General features: G+C 39.2%; 10 protein-coding genes across 10 annotated transcripts; 3 read left to right on the top strand and 7 right to left on the bottom strand.

Moving 5' to 3' along the window:
- Window positions 1-43: 43 nt before the first annotated feature.
- On the top strand, window positions 44-2,256 carry FDP41_011990 (uncharacterized protein; the record flags this gene model as incomplete). Its single annotated transcript, XM_044702460.1, has 5 exons — window positions 44-209; window positions 319-742; window positions 807-913; window positions 1,030-1,267; window positions 1,419-2,256. 5 exons carry the CDS (start codon window positions 44-46, stop codon window positions 2,254-2,256), a joined length of 1,773 nt encoding a protein of 590 aa, XP_044566842.1.
- A 136-nt stretch (window positions 2,257-2,392) lies between these two features.
- FDP41_011989 (uncharacterized protein) lies at window positions 2,393-4,798 on the bottom strand (the record flags this gene model as incomplete). The annotated part of the gene is made up of 2 exons (XM_044702458.1): window positions 2,393-2,698; window positions 2,855-4,798. 2 exons carry the CDS (start codon window positions 4,796-4,798, stop codon window positions 2,393-2,395), a joined length of 2,250 nt encoding a protein of 749 aa, XP_044566841.1.
- Window positions 4,799-5,443: 645 nt separating this feature from the next.
- On the bottom strand, window positions 5,444-6,370 carry FDP41_011988 (uncharacterized protein; the record flags this gene model as incomplete). The annotated part of the gene is made up of 1 exon (XM_044702457.1): window positions 5,444-6,370. One exon carries the CDS (start codon window positions 6,368-6,370, stop codon window positions 5,444-5,446), a length of 927 nt encoding a protein of 308 aa, XP_044566840.1.
- Window positions 6,371-6,491: 121 nt separating this feature from the next.
- On the bottom strand, window positions 6,492-7,226 carry FDP41_011987 (uncharacterized protein; the record flags this gene model as incomplete). The annotated part of the gene is made up of 1 exon (XM_044702456.1): window positions 6,492-7,226. The coding sequence occupies one exon, from the start codon at window positions 7,224-7,226 to the stop codon at window positions 6,492-6,494; it is 735 nt and encodes a 244-aa protein (XP_044566839.1).
- A 335-nt stretch (window positions 7,227-7,561) lies between these two features.
- FDP41_011986 (uncharacterized protein) lies at window positions 7,562-7,873 on the bottom strand (the record flags this gene model as incomplete). Its single annotated transcript, XM_044702455.1, has 1 exon — window positions 7,562-7,873. One exon carries the CDS (start codon window positions 7,871-7,873, stop codon window positions 7,562-7,564), a length of 312 nt encoding a protein of 103 aa, XP_044566838.1.
- Window positions 7,874-8,058: 185 nt separating this feature from the next.
- On the bottom strand, window positions 8,059-8,343 carry FDP41_011985 (uncharacterized protein; the record flags this gene model as incomplete). The annotated part of the gene is made up of 1 exon (XM_044702454.1): window positions 8,059-8,343. One exon carries the CDS (start codon window positions 8,341-8,343, stop codon window positions 8,059-8,061), a length of 285 nt encoding a protein of 94 aa, XP_044566837.1.
- A 196-nt stretch (window positions 8,344-8,539) lies between these two features.
- Window positions 8,540-9,706, bottom strand: FDP41_011984 (uncharacterized protein; the record flags this gene model as incomplete). Its single annotated transcript, XM_044702453.1, has 2 exons — window positions 8,540-9,308; window positions 9,417-9,706. 2 exons carry the CDS (start codon window positions 9,704-9,706, stop codon window positions 8,540-8,542), a joined length of 1,059 nt encoding a protein of 352 aa, XP_044566836.1.
- A 569-nt stretch (window positions 9,707-10,275) lies between these two features.
- Window positions 10,276-12,263, bottom strand: FDP41_011983 (uncharacterized protein; the record flags this gene model as incomplete). The annotated part of the gene is made up of 5 exons (XM_044702452.1): window positions 10,276-10,844; window positions 10,918-11,184; window positions 11,345-11,629; window positions 11,707-12,130; window positions 12,210-12,263. The coding sequence occupies 5 exons, from the start codon at window positions 12,261-12,263 to the stop codon at window positions 10,276-10,278; spliced, it is 1,599 nt and encodes a 532-aa protein (XP_044566835.1).
- A 632-nt stretch (window positions 12,264-12,895) lies between these two features.
- On the top strand, window positions 12,896-16,360 carry FDP41_011982 (uncharacterized protein; the record flags this gene model as incomplete). The annotated part of the gene is made up of 1 exon (XM_044702451.1): window positions 12,896-16,360. One exon carries the CDS (start codon window positions 12,896-12,898, stop codon window positions 16,358-16,360), a length of 3,465 nt encoding a protein of 1,154 aa, XP_044566834.1.
- A 216-nt stretch (window positions 16,361-16,576) lies between these two features.
- On the top strand, window positions 16,577-16,918 carry FDP41_011981 (uncharacterized protein; the record flags this gene model as incomplete). The annotated part of the gene is made up of 1 exon (XM_044702450.1): window positions 16,577-16,918. The coding sequence occupies one exon, from the start codon at window positions 16,577-16,579 to the stop codon at window positions 16,916-16,918; it is 342 nt and encodes a 113-aa protein (XP_044566833.1).
- Between the last annotated feature and the right edge of the window lie 24 nt (window positions 16,919-16,942).

The following is a 16,942-nucleotide window of genomic DNA, read 5'->3' as shown; positions in this document are numbered from 1 at the left end:
TTCATTGTTCCAGAGCTTCCACTTGTTCATGAACAAGAAAAAAATGTCTTCACCGCGACAATCACCACATTCATCCTCTTCGGATAATGACGATGATGAAGGTCGAGCACTTGCTATAGTTGAAGGAGAAGGCTCATCTTTTGTGCATGAATCTAATACGATCCGAATGGATAATGAGTCAGAGGATCATCGAGATCATGATGCATCATGTAGGTAGTCCTTCATTATGTTTCGGAAGAAATATGATGAACTCGGAACATTATTGAACTCGATGATGATGAAATTCAATAATTGTTTATCTTCTCTTCCACACGTTAGCCTTTCCCACGACTATTCCATCCAACAACAACAACAACATTCAACTCCATGAGACCGATGAGATTGATCATCATGATGATCAATCTCAACAACAATTAGATCATCATCCTGAAGATTCTCAAAACCCTCAAGGAATCATTCCGACAAGTGAACTCTCGGAAAATTCAAATTCTACATCCTCCAATCAACAATACGTTTCACCAACACCATCATCGACGACAATGGTCACGCCTGTTTTAGAAAATTCTTCTCAAGTTCAATCAGAAGCAGCAGTGGTACCAATTCCGCAGCAACAACGTTCTCAATCCACATGGGATCGTGATGAATTAATGAAAGGATGGATTGTTAAATATACATACAGTAATGTACCACCAGAGGTTTTGGTTGAAATTTTCAAATTTTTGGATATTCAATCATTGTCAGCGTAAGTGTAATGAATTCTGTAATGACTATTTTGATGCATCAATGGAATATGTATGTGAACGTAGATGCTCTCTCGTGTCACAATCGTGGTACTATGCAACCTTGCATGATGCGTTGTGGGAGCCATCTGTGAGGAGGTTATTCCACAGTTTTAATGACCAAGAAGGAAATTGTAAGTAATGTGCAAGACATGTGTCATGATTGAATGGTCACATTAATGATCTCTACATGAATTTCATTCATTTTCAAATGCATTTTTCATTTACTTTTGCTCGTAATTTTACAAAGTCTACACTATTGACGTTGGTCGGATGAATAAGCGATATGGAAAGCCCATTCCACCTCCACCGCGTCCAAAGAAAATTGAAGATTATGTCACTATTGAAAATGGAAAAATTATTTCCTATCATACTTTAAGAGCTCTCAAAATCGAGCAAGGAAAAAAGAAACTCAATTCAAAATTGAGACGAGATCGAAAGGAATATCTTCGAGCTAAAATGCAAGAACATTATGAAAATATGTCAAGGTAAGTTTTTTTTAATGATTCACACATGTGTGTGTGGCTCAACTTGTTTACAACCATATGATCCGAATTTTCAAAATTACTAAATTTTCCCCCGGATTGAATCTTTCAAATCTTAACATTCCACTTTGAAAATTAATTCACATACTACTAGCTTGAGATATCGATACTTTTTTGGTTTTGCCACTCTTGTTTACATTTCCCTATTCCTATTCTTTTGTATGGTGGCGGTTAAGGATGCAATTCCTATTGATGTCATTCCCAACTGGCATCAATACTCATTTATACCGTTGTGGTTTTTCTTTTTATTTGGATTTGGTCAATTATTTTTCGTAGCTTACATGTATGGAAATGCTCGTGATTTTCAAATTTTAATGATGTGTGGAATATTGTTACTAGTCCTACTAGGAGGATTGTCATCTGCTATTTTATCATTCCTCAATGTGGCTGTTTTACCTGCGACCTATAATTTTGTGACACGAGCATGGGAATATACCATCTCTTGGTTTATTATTCTCATACCTGCCTATATTTTCGCACTAGTGATGTTTATTGGAATGATCATCATTGTAGGAATTGTCACGATCGAAGATTGGAGCAATCAGCAACCTTGGAAAAAGCGATTACGACATTTTTCAACCAGCATGTTCTTCTCAACTCTTAACATGCTCATGATTTGTGCTGTAATAATGATTGGATTTACATTGGAATATCCGACCTATTTTGCAACCTTTTGGCCAGCAATTTTAGCATTAATTGTGTCGTTTGGTTTTGTCCTTACAACAGCGAGATTTCTTTGGAAGGAGAGAAATAATGAATACTCCTCCGATCGATACATCATGTCGTTTGGTTTGGCCTTTTTCATTTGCTTGTGTATTAATATTATTGTGATTGGTTTGTATCCATTTACATTGAGCTATTCATGGTTTAGCAGTTTGCTGCCTCTCACAGCTGCTTATGCCTTTGTGTGTAGAATTATTTATGAAGGTTGAGAGATGTTCAAAAAAGCAAGTGCAAAAGTTATAAAATTTATTTTCTCAGCCAGTGTGAAAAATTTCACATGACCTATTCGGTAGCGTGTGAAATATTGGAGCCATGTCAAAATATTTATTTCTTTCCAACACCATTCTATTGAATTTCTCCTGAAATTAATTGCTTTTCAACGAGACGTTTATAAATTCCTCCCAATTGCATCAGCTCTTCATGATTTCCTTGTTCTGCCACTTTCCCATCATTAATGACATAGACCCGGTGTGCATTTCGAATGGTGGACAAACGATGAGCAATGACCAACACAGTTCTTCCTTCCATCAATCGTTGTAAGGCTTCCTGAACTAAGAACTCAGTATTCGAGTCAAGAGAGGCAGTTGCTTCATCGAGAATCAAAATCTTTGGATTTTTGAGAATGGCTCTTGCAATGGCAATTCTTTGTTTCTGTTTCCAAATTTTAAAATTGTTAGTCACAAGTCAAATTTCATGGTGGCATTCCATATAAGGTGATTGAAAAATCATTTCAAATCATCATAAATGCACAAGAAATGTTAATAATTGTGTAAGCTACTTTCGCAAAACTATACAACTACTACATACCTGTCCACCACTCAATTTCAATCCTCGTTCTCCCACCAACGTATCATACCCCTCTGGGAATCCCATAATAAACTCGTGAGCATTGGCCTTCATGGCAGCATCTTGAATTTTCTCCAACGTGGGTCCATTTCGAGTGGTCATCCCCTCTTCCAAACCAGAATTCGAATTTGACTCTTCCCATCCATAACAAATATTCTCTCGAATCGAATTTGAAAAGAGTGTTGGCTCTTGTTGAACCACTCCAATATGTTTCCTTAAATAACTCGTATCCAACTCACGAATGTCTATTCCATCGAGTGTAATTTGTCCCTCAGTAGGATCGTAAAATCGTTGCATAAGGGAAGCCACAGTCGTTTTGCCTTGACCCGATTTACCAACGAGAGCTGTCACAGTGGAGGGAATTAACTCAATGTCGAGACCTTTCAATACGCTTTGAGTTGGTCTGGAAGGATATGAAAATTTCACATTATGAAATTGAATGTGACCGTCAATTTCATGAGGATGATCGAATGCTTGAGATGCAAATCGATCATTTGGTTCTTCATCTTTCTTGTTACCATCATCAGAATGAAAGTTTCGTTTCTTCTCAATGACTGGAAGTTGTAAAAGTAATTCATGAATTCTTGCAGTGGCTCCCATGGCTTTCATCAAATCAAAAAAGATGGAACTCACCACTCCCAAACTCGAAGCCACATAAAACGTGTAAACAATGAATGAGGTCAATAATCCAATGGTAATCTCTTTGGACAATACAAGACTTCCTCCATACCATAATACAAGAATGACAGCTGAGCTCGAGCAAAACATCATAATTCCACTAAAAACTCCTCCTGAAATGGCCAATTTTCGGGACAATTTCAATGAATGATCAATCGATGCGTTATATTCAGAAACATGAAAGGATTCTTTGGAAAAGGATCGAACTGTTCTCAAATTTGAAAAGGACTCTTCAGCCACTTCTGCACTCTTAGCTAATGCATCTTGAACTTTTCGTGATAATTTCTTGACAATTTTCGCATAAATAATAGCTCCAATAATGAGAGGAGGAACCACTGACAAGGTGACCAATGTCAATTTCCACGACGTGTAAAATAAAAATCCAACACCACCAATGGCTTGCACCATATTTCTCAAAAAGATGAATAAATTCGAAGTGACTGCATTTTCCAATGCTTTGGTATCAGAACTCAATCGATTCAACAACTCTCCCGTCTTGGTCACATCAAAAAAGCTCACATCTTGCACAATAATATTCTCAAATAAATCTCTTCTCAATTTGGCCACCACACGCTCACCAGCAAAATTAAAACAAAAATGTTTGATGGCTGTGGTGAGACCAATTCCGCACACAATGGCCAATAGATAGAGAGCAGCTCGATTGAGATAGGCTTGACCTTCTTTAGATGCTCCTTCTGTGTTCATCATGGTACTCGGAATGACATCTACTAATTGAGTCAAAAAGAGAGGTAGCACGAGAGAAAGACCCGTACTGATGAGCATGGAGATGGTTCCGATCAGTAATAATGGCCATTGTTTCATTCCCAAACCAAAGAGCCATTTCAATTGAGAGGAATTGAGAGAGGAAAGGAACTGTTTGACGATGAGAATGGGATTCATAGAGTTGGATTGTGGTGTTGTTGATGAGGATGATGGGGATGATGGTCGTGTTGTTGTTGTTGTGGTATGGTTGTTGTTGTTATGTACCTGATGATGATCCTGATCATAGGGAGATGAATCTTGAGCATTTTCGTAGGTTTCGGAAAGAGGGGATGAATCATCATCACCTTGATGAAGCTTTTCATTCTCTTCCATCTCATGGTTCAAGGTTGGATAATTGGTTCGAGTTGGATAGTTCAATGATGATTGCTGCTGTTCTTCCTTGACTCTAGCAAATGTAACTGTATTCGGAGGGTGATAGTCATCAAGTTGTTCTCGATGAATCATTCTGTTGATGCTGCTGATGTTATTCTGTTTTATATCAAAATTTATTTATAATAATATCAATCGTAGAGAATTCAGGTGTGAGAGTTGTGACTTGCTCAATTTTATCAGCAGATCCAATGTTCCTGCAATGTTCCTACAATTTAAAACATGGAGGACGAACTCTTCTCTCTGCTCGCACATTTGACAGTTGCGCACACAAAACCTCAGAAAATGTCCTGAACGCGATGTCCATTTGAACTAATAATATTGGCATTCTAAAGAAAGTTGAAATAATATTGATAATCATCATTATGAAGTAAGTCTTGTATTGTCCAAAGAGGTGCTCAAACTTTCTCCGCGTCTTTCTGAATGGTCACAAATGATCCACAAGAACGTCATGAGAATTCTCTAGAGATCATTCTCTAACAATCATTCATTCAGAGTGTGTTTTGATGAAGTCTTGATTGATGGTGAAGAGAAGTGGAAAAAGGTTTCTGCACGTTGAGGCAAAAAGTTGTTTCAGTAATTGTTGTAAAGGTGAGAAAACAGGACTCGATCGAGCAATCATCGAGACTGAAACTCTTTATTCAAATACTTCAGCGAATTCTGTGGCACTTCTTCCAAATATTTCAGGAGTGTACATTTCTTCTACCTTCGCACCTGGAATTACAAAGGAGCCACGTGATATCTACAACTTGTGTTGGTCAACCTCAAATTGATACGAACTAACTCTCCTGCTTTAAATCTCCAAGTACTCTTTTCTTGATCGTAGGTCACATGGGAAGGATTTGTGACATGTTCAAAAGTTCTTTGAACTTCAAAGCCATAATTTAATGCATCAACCTTCAAATCCTTTGGAGCATAATCCATTGCAATTCGATAATATAATCGCCCAGGTTCCTTCTTGGAAATTGCTAACATCTTACTATCTTCATCATCGGTCAACATGGACATTGGAATATTCAATTGATTTTCATCCTTAGATCTTCCCTTAAACACTTGTTCACCACAATAATCTTCACCGAGCCAAATATTAGCCACAAAATCTGGAGTGAGGTTTTCAAACCTATTAAAGTAAGAACTAAGAGCAAGGAGAATGAAAACATATTCCTGAGTGTTGCTCCATCTTCCATTCTTCTTATGAGCACACAATCCTTTGACAATTATTGGAAGGAGATGCGATTGAGGTTTCATGTGAATGAGTGCTTCTAAGCAAATTCCATCTGTTATTCTGTCGCTGTGTAGCATGACATGCTTGTTCGTCATTGCATCGTCATAACTAGTGACAAAGTTGGCTGTTTGAGCCGTTTCATTGGCATTCTTTTCCAAATGATACATAATTTCATTGACAATAGTTGTTGCCTTCTTGTTATTTCCAATATAAATGGTGGATGCCAACCAAGCAAGATATTCCAAATTTCCATTGAGTTTCGTTTCTTTGTAAAGCTCCGCAGCCAATTGTGTTGCACAAGTTTCACCGAATAAGGCTAATGTATAATAAGCGTATGCCTTGATCGATCTAATGCTTTCATCATCATAATGAGTGCAATACTTTTCAATTGATTTAAGGGCTGAAATTAGCTTGGATACCATTGTAGTGTTCAAGGAATAACCAGCAATTTTACAACGTGTGCCAATGCATGAGCAACGTGACATGTGACATATGGGCAAATGTCCAAATGGCTTCGACAGGTCCAATAACCAAAACCACCATCTAAATATTGTCTTGAAGCAAGCGAAGAAATACAACTATTGATAGTTCTTTCGATCGCTTCCTTGATTCGTAATTCTGGAACATTAAATTCAAGTAAAATATCTTTAAGGGCCACCACGGAAAGCACTTTGCTTGCAATTTGTTCACAACACTCAAATGGATATTCATATCTGCAAAATTAATACCAGATGTGGCAATGGAGACACCAATTTGAAATCTGGCAATACCAGCACTTTCTGTGCACATTGGAAATCTCAATTCAACTCTTCCCATGGCAGGTAGTTTGATTTTTAATCCCTTCTTTGTGGAGTCCAAGAGTTTCAAATTTGTGAAATTGATGACTGCATTCACTTCAAGGTTCATTGGAACTTGACTTTGTAAAACACAACTAAATTCAGCTCGATCACCAAAGTTTAAGAATCTTGGAAGAGATGGTCGAATTGCTAATGGAAGTTGAGCAACCATGGATGATTCATGAATACCAAATTTGCATTGTCCTTTTAAGGCATCTGCCGTGATTCTATACTTGGTGAGATTATCAGGAAGCTTGAATCGAACATTTGCTTTACCTTGTTCATTTGTCATACTCTTTGGGCTGAAAAGAGCCAAAGGATTAAAGTTAGATCGAACTGAAATTTGTTTCACTTCTCCACATCTTCCGACGGTGACACTTGGCGCTTCTTGCTGTGAGAGTTTTTCATCGATTCCTTCCTTTCCAAATTGGAACCCAAACATTCGAGTTGATTTTGCAAGATGGATTCTTCACCTTGGAATTGGATCGAGTCATAATTCTTCACAAACACATTCGTTCTCAAAGAGTATGGAATAAATTCACAAGGGTTTTTACGTACGAACGTTTTCAGTGGGTTTGGAATGGAATATCCAGTCAGAGAAAGAACTGACTCGTCAACAGCAATGGTGCACACTTCAGAATTCTTGACAGGTTTACCAGTCATTGGATCTCTCACCAAAACCTCAATGAATGTCTCTGCTCCTGGTGTTAAATAATCTTTTCCGGTTTGGTTTCAACATTTAACATCTTGGTTATCTTTGAAACTGAAATGTTGCACTCACCAAAGGCAAAGTGCTGGTTGTTTTGGCAAATGATCGAGAACGGTTCCAACATGGTCCACTCGTGATTGACTTGCTGTTACTTGGACAGTGACATTAAAATTTGGAACAGAATCTTCTGAAATGTCAATTTCAATCTCTGTACATCCAATTTCTGGATCAATGGTGATTGGAATTTGTTGAATCACCTTTCTGAGTGAGACAAGTGCAACTCCTTCACTTTTTCCATCATGATTGGATTGAATTAAAATTTTGGCCTTTTCACCAACTTGATATTCAGACTTGTCTGGAACAATAAGAAGACTGCCCATTGGAACGACGCTTTCCGAATTTTCACTTCTTGTTAATCCACTTCCACTCACGAACAAGTTTTTGCTGGAAAAGTTTGAGAGGCCTGTTTCTGGATCAACAATTTCAACATTAAATGTATAACAACCTCCTTTTTCAAACTTGACAGTCCTCTCAGAAGGTCCATCCTTTGAGGAAGTGAAAATTTTCACTCTTCCATGACTCGAACAGAATCAATATTGATAGTGGGTTTCGTGTTCAATGTTGGATCTAAAACAATCATTCCAGTTTTGAACGCTTGCAATGATTGACGTGCACTTCCAACACGAACTTCTTCAATAGTGTCCTCGAGAGTTTGTCCCCAAACATCAACAATATTCTTCATATGAATCTTGTAAGTTGTTCCACACTTGGTCTTACCACTAATCGTTAAAAGGGACCCAAAAAGATCCAATTCCATTCCTTGAATAGGTTCCGTCTTTGAGATGGTCATTAAGAAAGGACTTGTTGGAAAAGAGGGACCATTACCAACCTTGATCGATTCTGTCATTCGAGTCGCCAACTATCCAAGTTTTGAAAAGAAACAAGTTACTGGAGGCGATGTGCCAATGTCAGACTTCAACATTAGATTCACAAATGTCATTGATGAAGAAAAGTTTTTAGAGTCAATGATAACAGTCTCCGCCTATTCAAGCATTGACAAGGTTATGGTTTTGTACATCCATCGTGAACCAGAGGTGTCTCGAATGTGGAGCCGATTCAAGTTTGGACTCGTATGCTTTGTACAAGGACGGATTTCTCTTATTGTAATCTTTCATCATTTTCTTGACATGTTCCTTCAATAAAGGATTGCTGGAGGTTCCATCCAAAATCAAACTTGTGGAATGAAATGGTGTGGAAATGAAGGACACAACAGTTGTTGGCTCAATGTCTTGATCAAATTCGGCATAGAAGACAGGAAATTCATTCACTGGCATGTGTCCGTTCCAACTAACACCAGGAAGAGAATCTAAAAGGGAAAGTCTTGGAGTTGCAAAACTAAATGAAAAGTGATTTTTCAAAACTCCTCCAATTTGTGATGTTGTGCCCTTCTTGATGGAAACAGTATACTTGGTGGACATGTCAAATCTATAGTTGGCCTCATAGACAAGTGTTCTTGTTCCCAACCATTTGAATTTTCCTCCCTTCTTTGGAAGTGGTGAAATTTCAACTGGAACATTTTCATTCTCAACATTGGACACACTTGAGACAGGAACCATGGGTTGTGAAAATGTTATGGTAATAGATGGAACAGAGCGATCCAATTCTCCTTCTGGCGAATAACGAAGAATGGTCAATTCAGATCCAGAAATTTTGGCCTCTTCTTCCTTCAATTCTTTTGGTTTTTCAAATTGAACTTGTGGTGGAAATTCAATTGGAACGATTTGAGCTGCGAGTGGAGGCTTTAAAGACTTTTCTCTGTCATTTCAATGATAGTCATTGTGGATGAATGGAATTGATGAATATGTCATTCCACATGAAGAACATGAAATTTTCATGAAATCCAAACAATTTCATGCAAGAGACTTCCTCATGAATACATCTTGTGGATGATCATCAAGTTCCTTCTGAATGGGTGGCATTCGATTCAACAATTGGTTGGTTTCATGCATGGATAATTCATCAACTACAGGTGATGAACTCTTGGAGGTTTCCTTGAACCCCAAAGATGATAAAGCATTCTCCAACAACAACAACAACAACTTGTCTCTTGAATCATCCATGGTTGGTTCTCTCACTTGCAACTTTAGTGCTTCTTCAGGCACCTCTTGGGGGTAATTAGTTCTGCGTTTACTTGGTTGATGCAATGGTGTCATGGTGATTTTAAACAATGATGAACTCGATCAATCAGTGGTGAACGGGTGTTGCTATTTTTTTTTCAATATATATTGCGTGATTTTTGTCCAAAGTGTCAATTTTATACCCATCTCAGATATATACCCGTCTCATTTGTCGTTGAGGCTAATTGAAGGAGGTCAGTCTTCTTGAATCACTTGGAACGTTTACAATCAATTATCTGCCAACTACAGGCTGCAAGAACAGATGGACCGGAGTTGGTTTCTAATAAGGAATATAAAATAGAGAGGATATAGGTAATTTAATTGGTTCGATTAGATTGAATTGGTTGTTGTAAATATAAATAGGCAGGGCCAAAGGACTTTACAAAAATTAAGAAACACTGCAAGAAGGGTGTGACATTCTTTGTAAACTTTTCAACAAGATAGGCCGTTTTCTTTATTTTACAACAATTGATAATTGTTCTTCACATGGTTTTTGATTGTATTATTACAATTAATTTATTGGTTTTATGAATGTGATAACGGAATGATGTTGTTTCCACTTTACAAAGTGGACGTGACCACAACATGTTTTTTCTCCGATTGAACTAAAGTTTACGTTTGGAAAATTCAAATTGATAGGTTGTCATCATGTTAGAAGCTTTGGTTGGCATCGCTTTTGCTTCCTTAATAGTGTTGTTTCCAATCTTGATGGTACCAAAACTTGTTTGAGAGGGTTGTGGTTTGGAAACACCGAAATCTTGAACTGCCTTTCCTCTTGCTGATGGTGGAACAATTCTCAACTTGTCTTCCATGGGTTGAATATCAAAGTCACAAGCGCTATACACTTCGAATACAAATTCCCCCTTTCTGTTGCTGTACAAGGTGCAAGGAGTAATGACATATTCACCTTGATCCAAGTCCAATTCAATGGAATTGTATCTTCCATAGACTGGGTATTGCATGATAGCATTAGGAGAGTTTTCTGCAGGTAAAACCTTATAATTGCTGTCTGTGCCCTTGTAAACAGCAAAGCCAATTCCACTTCTGTAATATTGAGCATCAGCATCTAGTGATAGATAAGCTCTGTAAATGATGAGGAAGTATCTTCCACTCTTTTGTGCAGTCAAACGGAAATGAGGATTCTTTGCAAAAGCAATATTATTGGTCATACCACCTGGAATTATCACATAGTCGAACAAATAGAAGATACCTCACCTCGAAATCAGACTTGTTAATTCTCCACTTACCTGCATTTTCATTGTCCCACTGCCCAACAAGTTTCTTTCTATTCCAAGAAGCGCTTGGGAAAGCATCCTTTGTGATTGGTGTTTTGTATTTGGGATCACTTGGCATACTCAAAATGGAATCATTGAATAATCGACAGCATGTAATTTTGTCATAATAGGTACAAAAGTCCTTGAACTCCATCCAAAAGATACCATCAGCCTTGACCTCTTCTCCCATTTCCTTCTTGTATTGGTAGGTCCAATTACGGCTGGTGTCACTCCATGCTCCTTTCCACTAATGAGAGGTGAAAATATGGTTACCAGGTCAGTGAAGACGAAGAGCCACAATTACATACCTCTGAAGATCGAAAATACAACAAAAGTCGAACATTTCAAATAAACGGTTACATTTGAACCTTATCACGAACAATCATAAATTCAAACCTACCGAAATCGTTTGCCCATGGGTTCTTTAGCTTAATTAGTTTGTACTTTTTGTCACTTGTTTCTCTCACGTCGAGAATGGAGTAAGCATGACCAGCAACAAGACCCTTGGTCTCATTCGGTTGTTCTCCTCTGTTGCTGCTAATACTACTTCCCATCATGACGTTTTCTGATTTATACAGAACAAGTTTTTCCCAGAGTCTGTCCTTTCTCCAAGGTTGTTTTCCTGGGTTTTGAGACCAATTGTTGATGTAGAGTCTCTCAGGTCTTCCTCCAGTAAGCATGACAACTGTGGATGGATATGACCAGGGATTTCCAAGATCGTAAATGTAAGATGACAGTAAAAAAAAACCGCAACTCACATACCTCCCTCCTCAAGATAACCCCCATCCAACGCCTCATAGGAGCCTAAAAGCTTTGCAACCGCCTTTTCCAAAATGCTGACCCAAAATTCATTCTTTGAGGTGCAACGTCCATAGCAAGGAAGACCATCTCTACCGCAAGGAATTCTGTCATCCACGGTGACGTTTTGCCATTTGTTTTCATAGTACAATCTAATGACATATCTTCCCTCAGTTTCATTAACCTCGACAAACAATTTCTGAAGTATTTCAGGAAACTGTGCAGTAACTGCCATTGCGCTCAATAACCAACAGTCTCCGAGTTGAGCTTGTTCGATATCTCCTGGGTTTACTGAATCGACGAAAAGGGAACAATTCTTGCACCATTGACTAGGACGTTTCCATGAGACACATTCTGCGACATGATCTGGAAGTTTATCACCATCGGGCTGATTGAAAATAATTATTATGATTATGCCGAGTGGCGAAAAACGAGTTATTCATCTCTGCATGAAGGATAATACTCACCTCAAAGCAAAGGGACGACTTATCGGCAGGAAATACTTCATCAACAAATACCATCTTGAACGATACGAAAATTGAAGAAACAAGAGTAGAATCTTTTTTTTTGAAATCTTTGGCGTTTAGAGATCCGACCGAGTTGTAATTTTTGGCGGCTGTAAATTATGGCTGCAACCAAACCTCATGATGAACTTTGAGGATGGTTTCTGAGGTTTGGATTTACATTCCTTTTCTTTTTTGGGAGAGATTTTGTGTTTTAGGAGAAGGTCGAAACAACACTTATTGGCAAGTAGACCAATATTTGTTGAATGGCGAAAGAAACAGAATTTTCATTGTAAAGTCCATTATTTTTTTCAAACAAAAAAACACAAAAGCTTGTTTGGTTTCATCATCATCTTTTTTCACACACGCCATTATTTCCCGAGCTTTCAATTTGATTGTTCACTCATATTGGTGGAGTGCAATTAAAGCTTGTCTTGCGTGTGCTGCCCTGTATACAGGCATCATCATCATTTGATTTCTCAAGCTCAGCTTTTGAACATTTAGTCTTTGTCATCTTTGAACCGAGCCCGAGAGAAGAATTCTTCATTACCAACAAGTATACCGCTTCTCATCATCACTCATCTGATACCTTCAGCATTCGCATGATGCTTCATCATTCCAATGTCGATATTACATACCAACCAAGCATCATGATGATGAGCCCTACGGAACTTTCCAAAAGAAGTGATAGTAATAACAATTTGGACAATGGCAGCCATATCTCTGATGGTGATACAAGAAGAAGTAGCAACGCTACCACAAGTAGTAGCAGCAATCATTGTCTCAGTTCCTCTCCTCAGCTGATTCACAGTGGTGTTCAGGGATTTTCCCTCGAAACAGATATGTCGGCTTTGGTAGGGACTTCACCCAAAAGCTTGTGCTCTTCCATCATGAAGGTCATGGAAGGAAATGCTCTGTTGGACGTCTGTGATGAAATTGGTGGATCATCCTCAACCCAGAGTGAGACGACGACTAATCATCATGCTGCCAATACCAGTACGATTCACGATAGTGGTGGTAGCAATATCCAAGCCTCCTCCTCATCATCATCATTAGGACAGGCTGCTCTTGCTTCTCCCTCCTTTGATGATGGTGATAATTGTCGCTTGGTAGTGCCAACTAAGGGTGGGGCAGCAGGCATGAGTACGGTCGATCAAGGCTCTTCTTCCTCAATACTGATCCCAACGAATTCAACGACAGATCTCCTAAAGCCTAGTCCTGTCCGAACAACAGCCTCATCCATCTTGGCTCCAAAGATTGGCAATTCCATCCTCGGAATGGACACTTCTTCTAATATCACTAGTAGCAGTAACGGCAATTCCTTAAACTCTTCCTCACTTGTAGGTTCCAGTAATAGTAATCATCATAATCACAACAGCAACAACATCAACAGGATATTACCATCTCTAGGATTTCCCAGTATGATGAATACGAGCATGCCACCAATGCCAGGCTTCCCAATGTTACCTTCATCGGGAACCACACCCTTTCCTCTTCCTGCTTCGTCCATATCATCAATGTCTCAAACCTCCATGTTGCAACAACCTTTTCCAGTTCAGAATTCTTTAATTCAATCATCATCTGTTAGCTCCAACATGACAACCAATTCGAAGAGAAAAAGCAACTCGCCTCAAATTACCTCAAAAAGAAAAAAGATGCACCAGCCTTACAAATCAGAGAAAGATAATAGTGATGGTGATGATAATGATGAATCAACTGGTTCTAGTGATCAAAGTGATGGAGATAGTGGTGACGAAAGCAACAAAAATAGTAGAGGGCTTGTCTCATCATCTACCCGGCCATTAACTCCGCTGAAACAACCCGATTCAAGTCACGTTCATCATCAAGAAAATGAAGAAGCAACACGAAAAACCCATCCAGTGAGCTGCCTCAATCACCTGTCTCAGTCACACCGAGCCTTTCAAGGCGGTAGTGGCAGTAGTGGTAATTTGACGTTAGGCATACCACCCTTTCCAACACCTTCTAACCCACCCAATAATCCATTCAATACATCACCATTTCTCGCACCCAACTCTATGAGTGGAAGTGCAAATATGGTGTCACCATCAACGACGACAAGCACCACGCCACTCTCTCGAGATCATTCAAACACACTTAACCTTTCGGTGGCAACGCAGCTGCAACCAATGACAACCAAGAGTAGCCATGACGATCTCTCTTCCAAGAAAAAGCGAAAGGTTCGACAAGCGAGTGATACCACTGCCAATGCATTGCAACCAAGTTTGACCATGAGCCCTTCCTTAATGAATTCTTTTCTTCTGTTTCCTCCTCCAAGAAACCATGTTGACACTACTCCCTCTCTTACAGTCACCACCACCAACAACAACAACAGTAATACCATATCATCTCCTTCTACCCCATTGTCTTCATCAACCGTAATGATGAACCACTTTCCCACTCATCACCCAAACAGTGGCATGTTTACAACACATGCCCCAACACATTCGACAAATCTTTCACTTGCACCCTCTACGGCTCTGGCCCCAAGCAGCAGCAATGCAACTACAAGTACCGCTACCAACACTAGTACACATCCGATTGTCATTCCTTCACCTTCATCACTTCCTCCCGTACTAATAGCATCCTCATCTTCACACCTTTCCTCTCCTCCACTAGCATCATCTCCAGACCAAAAGACTCATATCCGAACCACAGCAGAGTCACCAACTGTGATAGGACCTGAGAAAAAAGCTTCTCCTGGATCTACCCAAATTTCGTTCAAACTTTGGCTTAAAACTTTGGACACTCTGTCAATATCTAAATTGAAGCTTGTCCAAGAAAAGGTCAATCAACTACTTCAGGAAAAGGAGAGCAAAAAAACGCCTCTTGCTCATGCAACCACTCTTAAAGAGGATCACACTATTTCAACTGATCCTATGGTTATTCAAACACCTGTCACCACCCCTGGTACAAACTCCCAAGATAGCCTCATTGAAACCAACCATGATGGAGTTTTTGAAGAGAATGATGCGGCAGCACTTCTCTCTAGTGGAGGCCTGTCATCGATTGATACTCTACTTAGTGTGGCCCTTGCTGACTATTCATCCCAGAAAGACAGCAAAATAACCCCAAGAAGCTCAAAGAAATTTTCAATTGTGACACCGCCCTCTCCTTTTCTACCTCCGTTCCCTTCTTCAAAGAGTAGTACAACACCAAAGATGGCCATCAAATCTCTCACTTCTGACGACGATTCAGATGCTGGCTTTTCTGTTGAATCTGAAGCTCTACAAATTGAAGGAAGGCAAGTTGAGCCATTTGTGAGAGAATATAAGGGACATGGATATCTCTATCCGGGACGACGAGGCCTGAAATCACAACAAGTGAAAGCTCCTCTGTGTACTTTTCCTGGTATGAGAACTACAGTCTTAGATATTGACAAGGGAGGAGACTCTCCGACCTTTATTGAAGGTGATGATATTGTTAATCCGGTGATTGATTTGGAACATCATTTAGAATTCTACATTCCAGACAAAGACATGACCTTGTACAGAAATGTGAGAGCCTATGGATTAACTCTTCTCAAACGAGTGGACAGGAATTGCTACATTGAAGAAAGCAAAATTCTCTTGGCAAGAAAACCAACAAATCTATCCAAGTCAAGTAGCTATTCTTCTGAAAATGAGTACTCGCTCTCCATCGTGGCACAGGAAGAAAAAGAGTACCCAGCTGATTATTCGATTCTACTCATAGAGACTAGAGGTAAAAAAAGAAATGTCAACATCTCTGAGGAAGACAAAATTTCTCGATATTGTGAAATATCACACGACTATGTCACTAAGCAGACTAAGTTCAGAATAGGTTTCAGAATATGTAAGGCTCAAAAAAAGAAGCACACGAAGGGTATTTACATGCTCCGATTGGTCGCGTTTTTGCATGATGATCATCCTGCGGTAGCCGGTGGCACTCCTTCTTCGTCATCCTCATTATTTGAACCAAGCTCACTTCAAGAATTTGGGATCAAAAAGGTGTTAGAGGAAAGTGACACGTTCAAAATTGTATCAAGAAGGTCTGTTGTTGAAAGAACAAGAATCAACAAGAGAAAAAAGAGTACTACCAATGAGGACGAAGACGAATCACCTAGTTCCAATCCATAAAGTGGACTATTTTTAATGGGTGATGGGACTTGGTGGAGCTTCCAATAAAGGAATTGAGGAGAGCAGCCGTAAATTTTTGTTCCAACATTCGAAACACCTCAAAAAAACTCGAATCTCGTTTTGGCGTTTGTTCTCTCTCGGAATCTCAAAGTCTCTCTTGTTTTGTATATAACTTGTTGTGTTCAAGTCTGAATAATGAGCCAGAGTAGTCGTAGTATGAAACCCTCGTCCTCCTCTTCCTCATCCAAAAAGACGAGCCAAGGTATTCCTCCCAAGTTTATCGTCGATGACAATGGACACATCATCAATAAGGAAAAACATGCAATTCCGAACTCAGCCTTTCCCGATATTCGGGAACCTCTCTGTCAAAGTAATTTCAACTTTACTCCGGTCGGATACACTGGCTTTGGTGTTCGACCCAACCATGTAATTCAAGGAGTGAGACCAGAGCTCCAAAACACAGTCGATAATGCCCATCACTTTCTCCATAAACATGAAAATCAAAAATCATTTGGTCACTCCACCATTAGAAAAACAAATACATCATTGAGTAAATAAGTAGAGCGATCATAAAATTTTAGT

This window comes from Naegleria fowleri (assembly GCF_008403515.1).
Source record: "Naegleria fowleri strain ATCC 30894 chromosome Unknown tig12, whole genome shotgun sequence".
In the NCBI taxonomy this organism is placed as follows: Eukaryota; Heterolobosea; class Eutetramitea; order Acrasida; family Naegleriidae; genus Naegleria; species Naegleria fowleri.
This window is presented reverse-complemented; position numbering and strand designations above follow the sequence as displayed.